The sequence below is a fragment of the Harpegnathos saltator genome, unplaced genomic scaffold (assembly GCF_003227715.2).
Source record: "Harpegnathos saltator strain DR-91 unplaced genomic scaffold, Hsal_v8.6 scaffold182, whole genome shotgun sequence".
Classification (NCBI taxonomy): domain Eukaryota; kingdom Metazoa; phylum Arthropoda; class Insecta; order Hymenoptera; family Formicidae; genus Harpegnathos; species Harpegnathos saltator.
The window spans coordinates 1672998-1687122 of NW_020229964.1; the positions used below are offsets into that span (position 1 = coordinate 1672998).

At 46.3% G+C, this 14125-nt stretch overlaps 1 protein-coding gene across 1 annotated transcript; it reads right to left on the reverse strand.

Moving 5' to 3' along the window:
* Nucleotides 1-3509: 3509 nt before the first annotated feature.
* LOC105182474 (homeobox protein Nkx-2.5) lies at nucleotides 3510-13800 on the reverse strand. Its single transcript, XM_011139911.2, has 3 exons — nucleotides 12635-13800; nucleotides 6134-6350; nucleotides 3510-4794 (listed from the first exon to the last, which is right to left on the reverse strand). Exons 1-3 carry the CDS (start codon nucleotides 13098-13100, stop codon nucleotides 4470-4472), a joined length of 1008 nt encoding a protein of 335 aa, XP_011138213.1. The 5' UTR covers nucleotides 13101-13800; the 3' UTR covers nucleotides 3510-4469.
* Between the last annotated feature and the right edge of the window lie 325 nt (nucleotides 13801-14125).

A 14125-nucleotide genomic window follows, 5' to 3' on the forward strand; every position in this document is an offset into this window, starting at 1 on the left:
TTTACGAGACAAGTCCGCCGCGCTGGTGCACTCGAAGCTCGACGTACTCCTGCTTCAAATTACGAGCTCGCTACAGCCACGTCGATGGCGAATTTCTCAGTCAAGGGTTGAAAACGCTCGTCACGCCCATATATTCTCTACTTACGCTCCGATAGCCTTCCCAGGAAAACGTCCACCGACTAGACATAGCCGATCAATTCGTATACCGTAACAATATCTTAATGGGGAATATACAGGATGTCCGAGATCTTTTGGAAATGAAAAATTGTGAAGATTAATCAGATGAAACTGAGAAGAAAAGTCAAGCACCATTTTGCAAAAATCGCAATAGTTATTGAGTTATTAATGATTGAAAATGACCACATCTAGAAGCTCTTTTAATTGATAACTTGGAAATTTGCGTACTTATTTGCAAAATGGTAAAGGACTTTTTTTCCTCAGAATGACCTAATCGACAATTATACGACGGCTTGTGCCTGGCAATAAGTTCAAGATTCAGGATTCAAAGTTCAATATATTCATATCCATCATTAGACATAATAGCTATCATATAATTGTAGATTGGGTCATTTTGGACAAAAAAGTCCTTTACCATTTTGCAAATAAATACGCAAATTTTCAAGTTAAAGAAGCTTCTAGATTCTCTGGTTATTTCCAATTATCAATAACTTGATAAAACTGTTGCGATTTTTGCAATATAGTATTTTTCTTCTCAGTTCGATCTGATTAATCTTCACAATTTTTCATTTCCAAAAAATTCCGGGCACTCTGTATATTAGGTTATACAAAAGTTTTATTCTTTTTCAGCCTTCTAATGTAATTATCTTAAATTGAAATATCTTCCTGCCGTTTTGTGTCTTTGTAAGGTTAGTATTGAACTTTCTAAAACGCCATTCATTATGATTCAACGGCGCACATAACCTAACACAAAAGAATCCTTTTGCTGTAAATATTTGGTTTCGTCACTGTGATGTAGAGGGCTGTTTGGGATCCACCCACGAATGTCTGCGTTTAAGCGTATTATACCTAATTCACTTTTCATTGCCAGTAACAATTGTCGACAAAAAATCTTTCTTGCGCTGTCGGGAAAGCAATGAAACGCATGTACTCAACCGGCGGATAATGCTGTTTTGCGGCAATTCATGCGGCACTCATTTCCCGAGTTTCTAAATTTTTCCCATTTCGTGCAGTTGCCTTGAAGCTATTGCTTGGTTAACTCCGAGCTGTTCTCCAAGTTTCACTTACGTTTGGGACGGGTTTTCATACAACATCGCCTCCAAATTGGCCTCGAGTTTTCGTGGCGTTTCAAAGCACGAACGATCACTCACGTCAAAATTACCGTCTTTAACGCCCTTTAACGACCGACTTTTTTATAAGTGTAAAAATTTGAGTTTTTATTTGTTTATTGGTAAATATGACTTGGATCCTAAAAGCATATACGAAATGAGCCTACAGAGAAAATACCTATACAGAGAAAAATGAAGGGTAATCTATACGACATAACTCTGATAGTCAGCTTGACATTTTTGAGCTGAAACTTTACTATAATATTTATGAGTGAAGTTTATCATTCAGAGTGTCAAGTTTACTATTTCAGAAGAATAGATCACCATTTAGATAGTCAATCGTCCCTTCATTTTTCGCCGCATAAAAAACTGTAAGTCACCAGGTTTCACGAAAATAGGTTGATTTCTTGATTTTCATGTCCACCATATTGGATTCGCTATTTTGAATTGCTGTATTCTTTTAATTTCACATTTTACATCTGAGAAAGCTTCCAAATGTATAAAATTATAACCAATGCCAATCTATTCAGTTATAGTGCACTTCTAGATGTCAGTAATAATGCTAACTATGCCTACTTGGAGTTTGACAAAACATGTTATCATTAAAACTGAGCTGAAAACATACCAAACCGAATCTACATGCAATCTATATATCACATTTTAGAAGAAGAATACACCTTTACAGTGGTGCAAAGGAAACGAAAATATCTCCTTTTTTGACTAAGTTATGGATTTTTAAATGTTTAAATGTTTCTGGTAACTATAGTTACTAGTAGGCGTTAAAAGGTTAAAGCGATGAAAGCAATATTCGCACGCATTGTGGAACACGATATTTTCCAAAAAGCAAAGCAAATGGATGCACATGCTCCAGTAACATTTTTTCCTCGCTAGAATTCATATTTAATGCAGTGTCGAATATAAAATTTTTCGTTGCTCATTCAAATGTTATTTTTAAGGTTACGCGCACCAATAATCATCATAATGAATGGCATTTTGCAAAGTTCGATATCAACTTTGCGAAAACACAAAATGGTGGGAAAATATTTCAATTTAAAATAATTATATTAGAAAGCTGAAAAAAGACTAAAACTTTTGTATACACCTAATAATTTCGTGCAATGTCCATTTGAAAGAAACGAAAGAATGAAAATACTTGGGGAGACAATTTTTTTTTTATTTTCGTCACGCGGAGCCCATTTGACGAGGATGACTTGAAATAACTCGCTTAATCTTGATAATTTGAAATTATATCGCGTGATATAGCACTCTACTCGAGCCGACATTTATTTATCGGAAAGTCGACGCGGTATTTCGATCGTGGCAATTAACGCGTCCTCTGTCTGCAACGCGTTCGTAGTCCGAATGTGCGCGCTGGAAAATCGACGGGGCGCAGGCTTTACAGTCGCTTCTGCAGTCCATTATTGCTCCGTTTAGAACGGTTCTAAACATTCTAAAGCCATAATGCTCTTGCTCTAAACGAGGCCGTTGTGTCGATGTGCAGTCGCTATTAACGTCGGAACTCGTCGTAATAATTTGCGGCTTGCGTCACGAAAATTGCACCGACCACTACAGTTTGTTGATACTCCAAAGCGCCAAAAATACAATTTTATGAAGCGAACGCGAATAGACGATCTCACGTTCGGCGGCTGCGTGTATCGTTTGTGCGAAGCGAACGCCGGCCGCCGGAATTAAAACGTCGAATCGCGTCCGCGCGGAGAATTCGTTCAATCTGATCCGTCCTCATTTGCTCACCAACGTCGGAACGCGCGCGTCGTGTATGTAAATAATTTGCAGAGAGGAATAATGCGCGCATCAGCGCTCACGATAACAAATCAATCGAGCACTGCTAACTGCTCGACGCTGAAAAAGCGGCCCACGAGGATAGGATGCGAAAGGTTTCGCCGAGGGCGATGTAACGCTTTTGTTTACAACAGATGAGTGTCAGATCTAGGTTTTTTCTCGTCTGTCGGTTAAGCCTGCTCGTCTCTCTCTCTCTCTCTCTCTCTCCGCGTCTGAATAAACATATCTGATGTCTGCCGGGCCCACCCAGACGCTGCCATTAAAACCCTTATGAGAAAGTCGGTTGCAACGTCGCGCGGAGAAGCTCATTTTCCACCTGCAACATGGCGACGCGCTTCCTTCCCGAAAGTTCTCGCAGGATCTCGGGAAGTGGGCAGGCGGGAGGGAGGAGGTGTTGAGAAAAGAAAGTCCTTCGTAGCACAGACGATACACGTATATTTCAAGACACCTGCGCGACCACATCTCGGTGTGCAGCAGGAACAATAGCTTGAGTTCGAGCAGGATACACCCCGGTGGCACGTCGGAAAACAAATTCGTCGTTAGCGTGAAGTATTTAATCTACGTCTTTGGCATCGCACCCGCGTGGCCTCGCTGGATCGGTAACTCAAGGAAGTTTCCCACTTGTCACTTGACGATCATACGCAACGTCCTTCGGACGACGTCCTCGTGTTTAGCGTACGAAGCGTATCGCTGAAATCTCGGAGAGTCGCAGACTGTCGAGAGAAGAAACGTGAAGAAAACGCGCCTACTTCCGAGCCTCGCACCTCCTTTCGACGAAAGAGCTCGCGGGGAAGGCTCGACATCTTCGCGATTCTGCGTAACGGAATCCTGCCGCGAGGCGTGAATGTTGAGTAAATTTTGGCAGCTGCCCCTCCCTCTCGTCTCGCATTTTATACACTTATTTACAGGCTAATTTACACGATCGTTCCTGTGTTTCCGTCGTTGAATTGCACAACAAACACGAAGGAGTGAAGGTGATCGGCGATTTTTCTCGGTCAGCTCTACGAAGTAACTGGTAGATTAATGTTACTAGCGTGTCACACCACGACGCTAGGAAGCTCGGCAGGTGTTCTCGCGTGTGGAGACCGGTGTCTAAAAAGTAAATACAAGCTGAGCTTACATGTTACGTGACTTTCTCGCCCGATGGAGCTTGGCGCGCGCTGTTCCGTCGAGTATCTCGGCTCGTTCCTCCTTTCGGGGTTTCTTCTTTCGGGAAAGAAGTCATAAATTCTCTCCACGAGCAGCTCTCTCGCACAACAGGTCTATCTAAGATATCGTCCCGAAAACGACGGGGTTTTTGACGTCACCAGATGCCGGCCCGACGTCATTTTTATTTCGATGAGCCGGAGGACGCTCGATGCTCGCGAGAGCGCGACCGGCCGTTTACTTCTCGTCCTTGATTTTGGAGATTTGGCCCGGCCCAAAGTCGGGCGTGATCGCGCTTTGTACCTGAACGTGGGTGGCATGCAGGGGCGGACAGAGCAGCGGGTGATACGGCAGATAACAATACGGGAAACTCCCGAGCGCTTTGTTCGCCGGGTGAATCTGCGGGCTCGACATTTGTCCGGGAAGTTGGCCGGAACCACGAAGAGGCAATCCCCTCAAATGCTCCTCCGGATGTACCAGGACGCGCACTGCCACGCGCCTGGCGCTTCCGGAATTCACGAGGGCGCCTAGTTCCTGCTGTTGGCGCCGCTTGGTTTTATACCTGAAATCAGAGAGGAATTTAGCGTGAAATCGCGACTGGACGACGACAAATGAGAGAGCCGGATGATGAGATTGTCAAGCTTGCACGGGGCAAAAGATTGGTCAAGGTGAAGCGACAATGAACGAATCCAACGCGTTTTGTTCAGGGAACAAAACGGAATTTTTGTTTTTTATGAACCAAATTTGCCAAAATTGCCGATGTGTTTTCTGAGAAGACTCTCATATTCAAGTATTTATCTAACGAGAAAAAGATTGGTCGAGATGACGCGACCATGAACGAGCCAAGCACGTTTTCGTCTACAAAATAGAATTTCCGATTCTTATAAACTAAATTTGCAAGAATTTTATAGCTTTCTTAATAATTTTATAGCAATTATAGTGTTTTCTAGGAAAATTCTCATATTTAAATTTCCCGACAAGATTCTCTATTTCGATAATTCGATAATTATAATTTCGATAAGTTCGATAATTATACACAGAGAAAAAAGATCGTCGTGATACCGCGATAATGAACGAACCGAACGCATTTTGTCGAAGAAAACGGAATTTTTGCTTTTTATGAACCAAATTTGCCAAAATTGTCAATGTGTTTGCCAAAAAGACTCTCATATTCAAGTTCATTAATTATCTACCGAGAAAAAAGATTGATCGAGGTGACGCAACAATGAACGAGCCGAGCGCGTTTTCGTCTGAGAAAATTTCTGGCTCTCATGAACCAAATTTACAAGAAATTTATAATATTTTCTGAGAAAATTCTGATATTTAAGTTTTCCGACAAGATTCTCATATTTAAATTCGATAATTACACACAGACAAAAAAGATCGTCGTGATACCGCGATAATAAACGAACCGAACGCATTTTGTCGAAAGAAACGGAACTTTTGCTTTTTGTGAACCAAATTTGCCAAAATTGCCAATGAATTTGCCGAAAAGACTCTCATATTCAAATCCGATAATTATCTAGAGAAAGAAAATTGGTTGAGGTGACGCGACAATGAACGAACTGAGAGCGTTTTTGTCAAAGAAAATAACATTTCTGGTTCTTATAAGTAAAAATTGCAAGAAATTTATAGTGTTTTTCGAGAAAATTCTCATATTCAAGTTCGATAATTGTCTACTAGGGAAAGGACCAGTCGAGAGATGATGCGTCGAGAGATGATGAACGAACGCGTTTCTCGCTAGAAGGAGACAGAACATCCGCTTCTCAGAACCAATTTCCTCGAAGAACCAGGAATTCCATTTCCCTCGAGCGAAACGCCGATTTTGTTCACCGACGTGAGCGTTAATTCTCCCAATCTTTGCTCCCCGTGTGCGAGAACGCATAGACGAAAGATCGCACCGTCGATTCTGAAACCAGATCTTCACTTGCGTCTCCGTCAGCTTCAAGCCGCGTGCCAGATCCGCTCTCTCGGGACCTGACAGGTACTTCTGAGCGGCGAATCTTCTTTCGAGCTCGTAGACCTGCGCGTGCGAGAACGCCGCTCTGCTGCGCTTCTTCCTGCTCTGCAAACTCTGGCCCGGATTCTGCGACTCGTACGCGTCGTCCTCGGTCTCGTCTGGAAAACATTCAAGGAGGATTTCGCAAAACTCAACGCGGGTGTGGTCCCGCATGGACGCACTCGAGCGTAATTACGAGCGATTATCGACGAATCGAGAGCGCAGGGCGACGAAGACGAGCGCGTCTCAACGAGCTTTCCGTGAGAATTCTAAGGTAATTCTCATATTCAAGTTTCCCGACAAGATTCTCACATTTAAGCTCGATAATTGCACACGCGGAAGAAAAAAAGTCGATCAAAGTACCGCGACAACGAACGAACCAAGCGCGTTTTCTCGAAGGAAACAGAATTTTGCATTCTACGAAGCAAATTTGCCGAAATTGCCGACGTGTTTTCCCGACTAACGCGAGCTCGCCGTGCGGATTCGTTTGCGGATAAATATTTAGATTCGCGCGAGAATCTGCAACTATCGTACACCGTAGAGCAATCGTTTAACCCTTCCCCCCCCACCCATCCCACCCCCCGCCCAGAAAGGCTCGGAGTAACCATCAGCGAGCGAGCGCACGGACGAACGGCGAGCGATCGGAGGGGGAAAGAGAAAGGGAAGCCTCGTCGCTTTTGATGTCTCGCACAAACATTAACACATGTACTCGCTACTCCGACATGTTTACGCTCGTGTTCCGCGGTAATTCTCCTCTAAGTTTAACCAGTGGCACTAGAGTACAATCATACTGCAGAGATCAGACTGGCTTCTTCTACTTGGCAACGCGCTCGCTCCGCTACTTTGCGAGTCGCCGTTCCGCCGTTGCACACACGGCAGCCAATCTCCGCAATTTCTCCGGCATTATTAGCCCGATTAATTAGCGGCCGATCGCGCAACGTAAAGCTCGCTCGCGCGCCTCTCAAGCTGACATGGCTGATTCCTCGAAACGGGTCCGCGGACTCGTCGTATCGTTTCAATTTTTTCGTCCCGAGTGGTACACATAGGTACCATAGGTAAATATTTTCAATCTATATATGTACCAACCGGATTTTCTACCGGTACACACGTGTCTACCAACAGTTCTGATGGACATATTTTTATTTCAGTGTGAAGATGAAGAGGAGAATTTTGAGCCAGAGAGAGCTGGAGAGTATCGGAGTTGCTAAACATAATATGTTCGATTTTTCTTCTGGATCTTCTGACGATTGTTATTATTATTTCTTTTTTATTTTTATCCTATCTCATCATCTCTGCAGCAACGTTAATGATGAGACAAAACATGAAAATGAGTGTATGAAGTTAGCTGATGAGAGATCTTGGGCAAGTCTCAACATCTAAAAAAGATCAACAAGAGACGGAGAATCCAGAAGCTTTCATTTCTTACCGGTTGGTACACATATATGCCGTCTTCCCCCCCTCCCCAACAAATAATTTCACTTTCACAAAAAATCTTTAATCCGACCTCGAAACAGTCTCGAAACGACTTTTGTCTTATCTTCGATTTGAGAAAAGGAATTTGTATTCAAGGACAAAAGGGATAATATACGAAGGAGACTGTCTTCTCTGAATCGGTGATACGAGATTGCAAGCCTCGTTTTTTTACCACCCCCTCTCCGCTCACCCCTAATAAATAATTTCACTTTCACAAAAAATCTTCAATTCCACCTCGAAACAGCCGATCTTTCCCTTATCTTCAATTTAGGGAAAGGAATTTATATTCAAGGACAAAAGGAATAACATACGAAAGAGACACCCTTCCCTGATTCGGTCATGCGAGATTGCGAGCCTCGTTTTTTACTACTCAATCCTAACAAATAATTTCACTTTCACAAAAAATCTTCAATTTGATCTCAAAACAGCCGACCTTAGTCTTATCTTCCATATGAGGAAAGGAATTTATATTCAAGGACAAAAGGGGTAACGTACGAAGGAGACTCCCCTCCCTGAATCGGTGATGCGAGATTGCAAGCCTCACTTTTTAACCACCCCTTCCTCGCTCACCCTTAATAGATAATATTTCATTTCTTTCACAAAAAGTCTTCAGTTCGACCTCGAAATAGCCGACCTGCGTCTTATCTTTCATATGAGGAAAGAAATTTATATTCAAGGACAAAAGGGGTAACATACGAAGCAGACTCCCCTTCCGAATGAATCGGTCATGCGAGATTGCGAGCCTCGCCTTTCCTCAAAGCGTTTCTCAACCGATACGTGTCTCTGAGCCATCGCTGGGGTCCCCGACACGATACCGTAATGATTTCGCGCTCAAAACGCTCATCCTACGTCAATGTTTATCGGCGGCGGTCGGCAGGGGACGTGGAGCATTTAGAGAGATCTATATTTGATCACTTTCGACGTCAACTAGATGCCATCTCGTCCGGCTAATGCGTCCATCCTTCGGCGCTCGTCAAACATCCTACAGCGCGGCTATATCGAGGAAGCGAGAGAGAGAGAGAGAGAGAGAGAGAGAGAGAGAGGGGGGGGGGAGTGAGAGAGAGACAGCGAGTTCGCTTCCAGACGAGCAAGTGGCGTCGACTGACTCTGATTACACCGATGATCCTTCGAGACCACTAAAACAGCTTTTCGGCCGCCCCCGCCGCCGAAGCGGCAGCGGAAGCGCAGGAAAGAATTTCCGCGGCGGCCGCGCAAGCCAGAAGCGTTAATAAAAGGTTACGCGCGGCAAATTCGCCGTGACAACGCGGATCCTTCGCGCGTTGCCGCGTCCATTAGCATATTAAATGACTGGAGAGATTTCCCCTCGGCGGAGGACTCGCAATTTTCTGAGTGCACACCTTGAACCGGTGCCAACTCGTGCCTGCCTCCTCGGCCCCGCGAGCAGCCACTGCAAACAATACGCTATCGCGGCTCGTGCGGTTTCGGGTGACGATCCTTCACTCGAGAGGAAGCGCTGCTCTCGCGTAAAGTCGATTACTCGAGCTTGCCATGTTATCTCAATGAGACGTGAAAGGTCGCGTATCGCGATAGACTACGAGACGAGAACCTCCGTCGCTGCGTGTTACTCGCTCCGAGAGAGTTTTGGTCCTCTTTGTCCATCGAACGTTCGTCTTTGACAAGCAGCAGGCCGGATTCATATCTTGGCAGAAAAGCAGGAAGTAAAAAGGCAGAAGTCGCGCTGATAGTCGCGCTCTCTCTCTCTTGAGTAGATAGATTTCTGATTGGATACTGCCTTTCTGCTTTCTGTTTTTTCTGCCAAGGTGTGATGCGCCCTTAGGGAGAAAAGCAGAAAAGCAGCAGCCAATCAGAAATGGCGCTGATAGTCTGTCTCTGTCTTTCAAGAGAAAGACAGATTATCAGTGCGACTTCTGATTAGCTGCTGCCTTCCTGTTTTCTGCTTTTCTGCCCAGGTGTAAATGCGCCCTTAGGGAGGATTCACACCTGTGCAGAAAAACAGAAAGCGAAAAGGCAACAGCCAATCAGAACTCGCGCTGGTAATCTGTCCTTCTCTTGAGAAAGAGACAGAAGAAAAGGACCGACTACTAGCGCGACTTCTGATTAGTTGCTGTCTTTCTACTTTCTGCTCTTCTGCCAAGATGTAAATCCTCCCTTAGGGCGCATTCACACCTGGGCAGAAAAGCAGAAAGCAGGACAGCAAAAGCCAATCAAAACTCGCGCTGATAATTTGTCTTTCTCTCGAAAGACAGAGACAGACGCCATTTCTGACTGGCTGCTTTTCTGCTTTTCTCCCTAAGGGCGCATTCACACCTGGGCAGAAAGGCAGCAGCCAATTGCAAGTGGCGCTGATAGTCTGTCCTTCTCTTCTGTCTCTCTTTCAAGAGAGAGATACATTACCAGCGCGACTTCTGATTGGCTGCTGCCTTTTTGCTATCTGCTTTTTTGCCGAGGTGTGAATCCTCCCTTAGAATCGGAGCCGTGCGCGAGCGTGCTTTGTGAAGGCTGTTGATCATCGTATGATTTCATGAAGCGCCCCACAGAGAGGGGAGAGTATCTGTTTGCTCTCGCACTGAGATAACACTACTGGACGATGTAATTCTATATCCGCCCTTCGCGTCGCGGCAACGAGAGTGAATACAACGGGTGGTGGAGAGAAAAATGATAAGGGAGGGTCTCGCACGCGCGAGAGATGACCGGCGGAGTCTCCCGGCGCGAAAAGCGACCGGTTTACACGCCACGCGGTGTAAGCGGATGCAAACGATTAAGCAAGAATTATTGCGATCCGCGTGGCGTGTAGCGCGCAAACTAACGCCACATCTGTCACGAGATAAATCAATCGCGGGCGTTTACTCGGCAACAGTTAGCGATCGTAACCTTGATCTAAAACGGTTTTTGAGGTAATCCATGAGCTCTCGATGGATGAATGGATGATGGATGGATGGATGGATGGATGGATGGATGGCTGGCTGGATGGATGGATGGATGGATGGATGGCTGGCTGGATGGATGGATGGCTGGCTGGATGGATGGATGGTACGATGGATGGCTGGCTGGCTGGCTGGCTGACTGGCTGGCTGGCTAGCTGGCTGGCTGGCTGGCTGGCTGGCTGGCTGGCTGGCTGGCTGGCTGGCTGGCTGGTTGGTTGGACGGGTGGATGGATGGATGGCTCGAGACAGCGGCAGAGTGTGGCCAGAGATCGAACAAGTGCAAGAAGTAGAGTAGCCGGTACTCGTGACGTCTGCCGCCTCGAGTGCCACTTATGCTACTAAAATTACATTCAATTACGTTATCTGCGCGCTCGGGTTAACTTTAAAAACCCTTGAAAGGAGCTCGCCTGTTACGCGGATATCTGCTCGAGAATGACCTCTCAAGCCCACATCCTCATGCCCGCGACGTAAGATCCTCCGACGGCGGCCCGACGCTTTTTTTCGGGACACCGTGGATACCGTTTCCGCTCGGCGGGTTTGGCCTATCGAGCCCATCGCGCTCCGTTCTCAGGAAGCTTAATTGTTTCTCTCTTTTTTCCCGAACACTTCCAGTGCGCGTGTCTAATAACGACCCTGGCCCCGTAAAAGCTCATTGTAGATTTACATTGACGAGGTTTTCGAGCGATGTCTCGCAGAGGAGTGCTTTGGATTTTGTTATTCTCTGCTTCCGCTAAACTCTCCGATATATAGCAATTGTGCATTTTTGAAAATCCAAACGCGGTCATCATCAGTTGAGAGGGAAATATTTCAATGTAATCGGAAATATACGCTGCCGGCCGAAAGTTTCGAATCACAAAACCCCTACTGGACTTCCGCAAAGGCGAATCTTTTCATATGTTTCGTTGCGATTCCGTGTTGTTGCTTAAACTATGAATCGTAATTGATTTTGTTTTATTTCACGTGTCGTTGGGTAAAAAATTTTCCTGCACAGGTCACGTCTTGAATTCAAAGATTCGTTCTAATAAGAAAAATCGATGGGTGGTAAATATATAGAAAAGGTGACGAAGAGACCTACCGATCTGGTTGAAATTGATACACATTGTATGAATGATAGTTGAAAGCGATTCGCAAAAAGAACCAGGTGGGAGACGACACTGATTGCTCAGATATAATTATGGATTGGAATTTAACGTTTTCATACTTTTGCAATTGACGTTGCATTCAGTACAAAGTTTGTATGCACCGCATTGATCTCTTCCTCGTCCCGTAAAAACAAAAGAAATATTTGTTTATATTATTTTAGAGAATAATGATTATATTTTCGACGATCGTGTCTACTTGTCACCGACAATATTTAAGTAGCTTTCAACATGTGACCACACAAATTATTTCGTGCAGTCGCATAACGAAATACAGTCAGAACCGTAACGTTGACTCGACGTTGATTTGACGTTGAAATGGTGTATGAAACAATGAATCAACGTTAATTCAACCTTTATCGACGTCGAATCAATTTTGAGTCAACGTTGTGGTTCTGACTGGAAAGCTGCTCGCAAACTACTTGAGATACACGACGATTGTCAACAACCGTCTTACAAGTAACGTAAACATATACATTTTTCGCTAAGTGATTGATACGGCTTATATAAACTGTGTACTGTGAGTAAGATCAACTTTAGACATCTAGAATTAAATACGAAAATTTTAAACTTCATTCAATTTAAACGTTCATTTATATTATATCTCGGCAAATAACATCGTCCCCCACTTGGTTCCCTTTGCGAGTCACTTCCAACAATCATCACCGCAAGATACATCAATTTCAACGAAACCAGTCACCTTATGCACACGTCTACCTTCAATTGTACTCATGTGGTCATCGTGTTCCCAATCACTTATGGGCTGATATCCGATACTGACGGTATCGCCGATTCTTCGGATAAGTATCGTTAGGACCGGTCTGCCATGCGGAAAGTCTCACGACAAGCAAGCGAAAGTTGCCTCACGCGAACAGTAACACCCACCTAAGTACTTGTTCTTGCTCATGTCCAACGCTTCGTCCTGCTGCCTGTGAGAGGCCTCCATCGGTTCCTTGACGGGCTGATAGGCCGTCAGATTTCCCAGAGCCTCAAGGTGGTGTTTGAAAGTCCCCTGGGTCAAGTGCGCGCTGCCAAAGTTCGATAGGTTCACTTGCGCCAGGTTCCTCCTCAAGATGTCCAGCTCATGCACCGTGCCCAATTCCGGGGTGGGCAGCCTCGGGTAGTGGATCACCTGGTCGTGCTCGTAGCTGCCGTCCGGGTGCTCGTGCTCCGCACGCTCATATTCTCGACTGTGCCTCTTGGTCGGCGCGAAAACAGCGGCCTGGATCTTCTCCAGGTCGCATCTCCTCGGCTCCACGCAGGAGGTCTCACGGCTGAGAATGTCGGCGATGCTGAAGGGGGTCGGCTGGAAGGGCTTCGGCGAGGTCTCGCTGCGCTTCTCGTCTTCCATCACTTCTCTACGCTCCGTCTCCTTTCCCCGCGGGTCTCACAACGACGACGATTCTCTCCGCAGCGTCACTCCCTCAAAGCCGCTCGCTCGCCCTTCTCATAACTGATGACAAGCACAGTCGAGTGTCCACGCACACGCGAACTCGTCGCGTCACATGTCATTACGACGAGTCTGCAGACTCGCTCGCCACCGCCATCGTCTGCCAGCCTTGCGACCTTGTCCCTCCCTCACGCACCCTTCGGCTGCTCGCTTTGGCGATCCGGACCTTCCGCACTCACGAAGTCTCGCCGTGAACGAGGCCGCAGCGACTTTACGTGGGACCTCGTCAGTAAGTCATGCTTTCACTTCCGCGTCCAGCCAGCATCTGCCGTCGGGACGAAGGATTGACGGACGAGTACTAGACGCCCTCGCAGAGACGCGTTCACATAATCCCCGGAAGGCCCTCTCCAGCAGCGTCTGCCCGCGGAGGACCGCTGGCTGAGGTCGGCTGGCGTTATTAATTGTTATTCGCGAGTGCTCGACCCTTCCGATTCGAGTGTGCTTCGGTCAAGTGTGCTTGTCGCCCGTGGAGACTTATTTTTCGAATTACCCGCACTCCAGCAGCCGCGGCTCCCCTCCGGAGGCGAGCCTCCCTCTTTTGGCCGAGCGACTCCCACCTAAGAGGCGCACGCTCCTCTTTGCCCTTCTCTTCTTCGACCTCTTTCACCACTCTCTCTCTCTCTCTCTCTCTCTCTCTCTCTCTCTCTCTCTCTCTCTCTCTCTCTCTCTCTCTCTCCCTCTCTGTCAACTTTATGAGAGTCTCTCTCTGTCCGCGAGCTCCTCGCTCGAAGGGACGTTGTCTCTGTCCATCAACGGCCGAGGCTTATCCGATCCCGACGACGCTCTTGTCGACCACCGATCGATCTTACTACGTATCATGGAAACGATCTTCCTCTCCTCTGCTTAACGAGCCCGACGACGAGCTCTCTCGACGGCGCTCTTCGTCGCGAGTACACGCGCGCCCACCCTCTCGAGGCCGGCTCTCG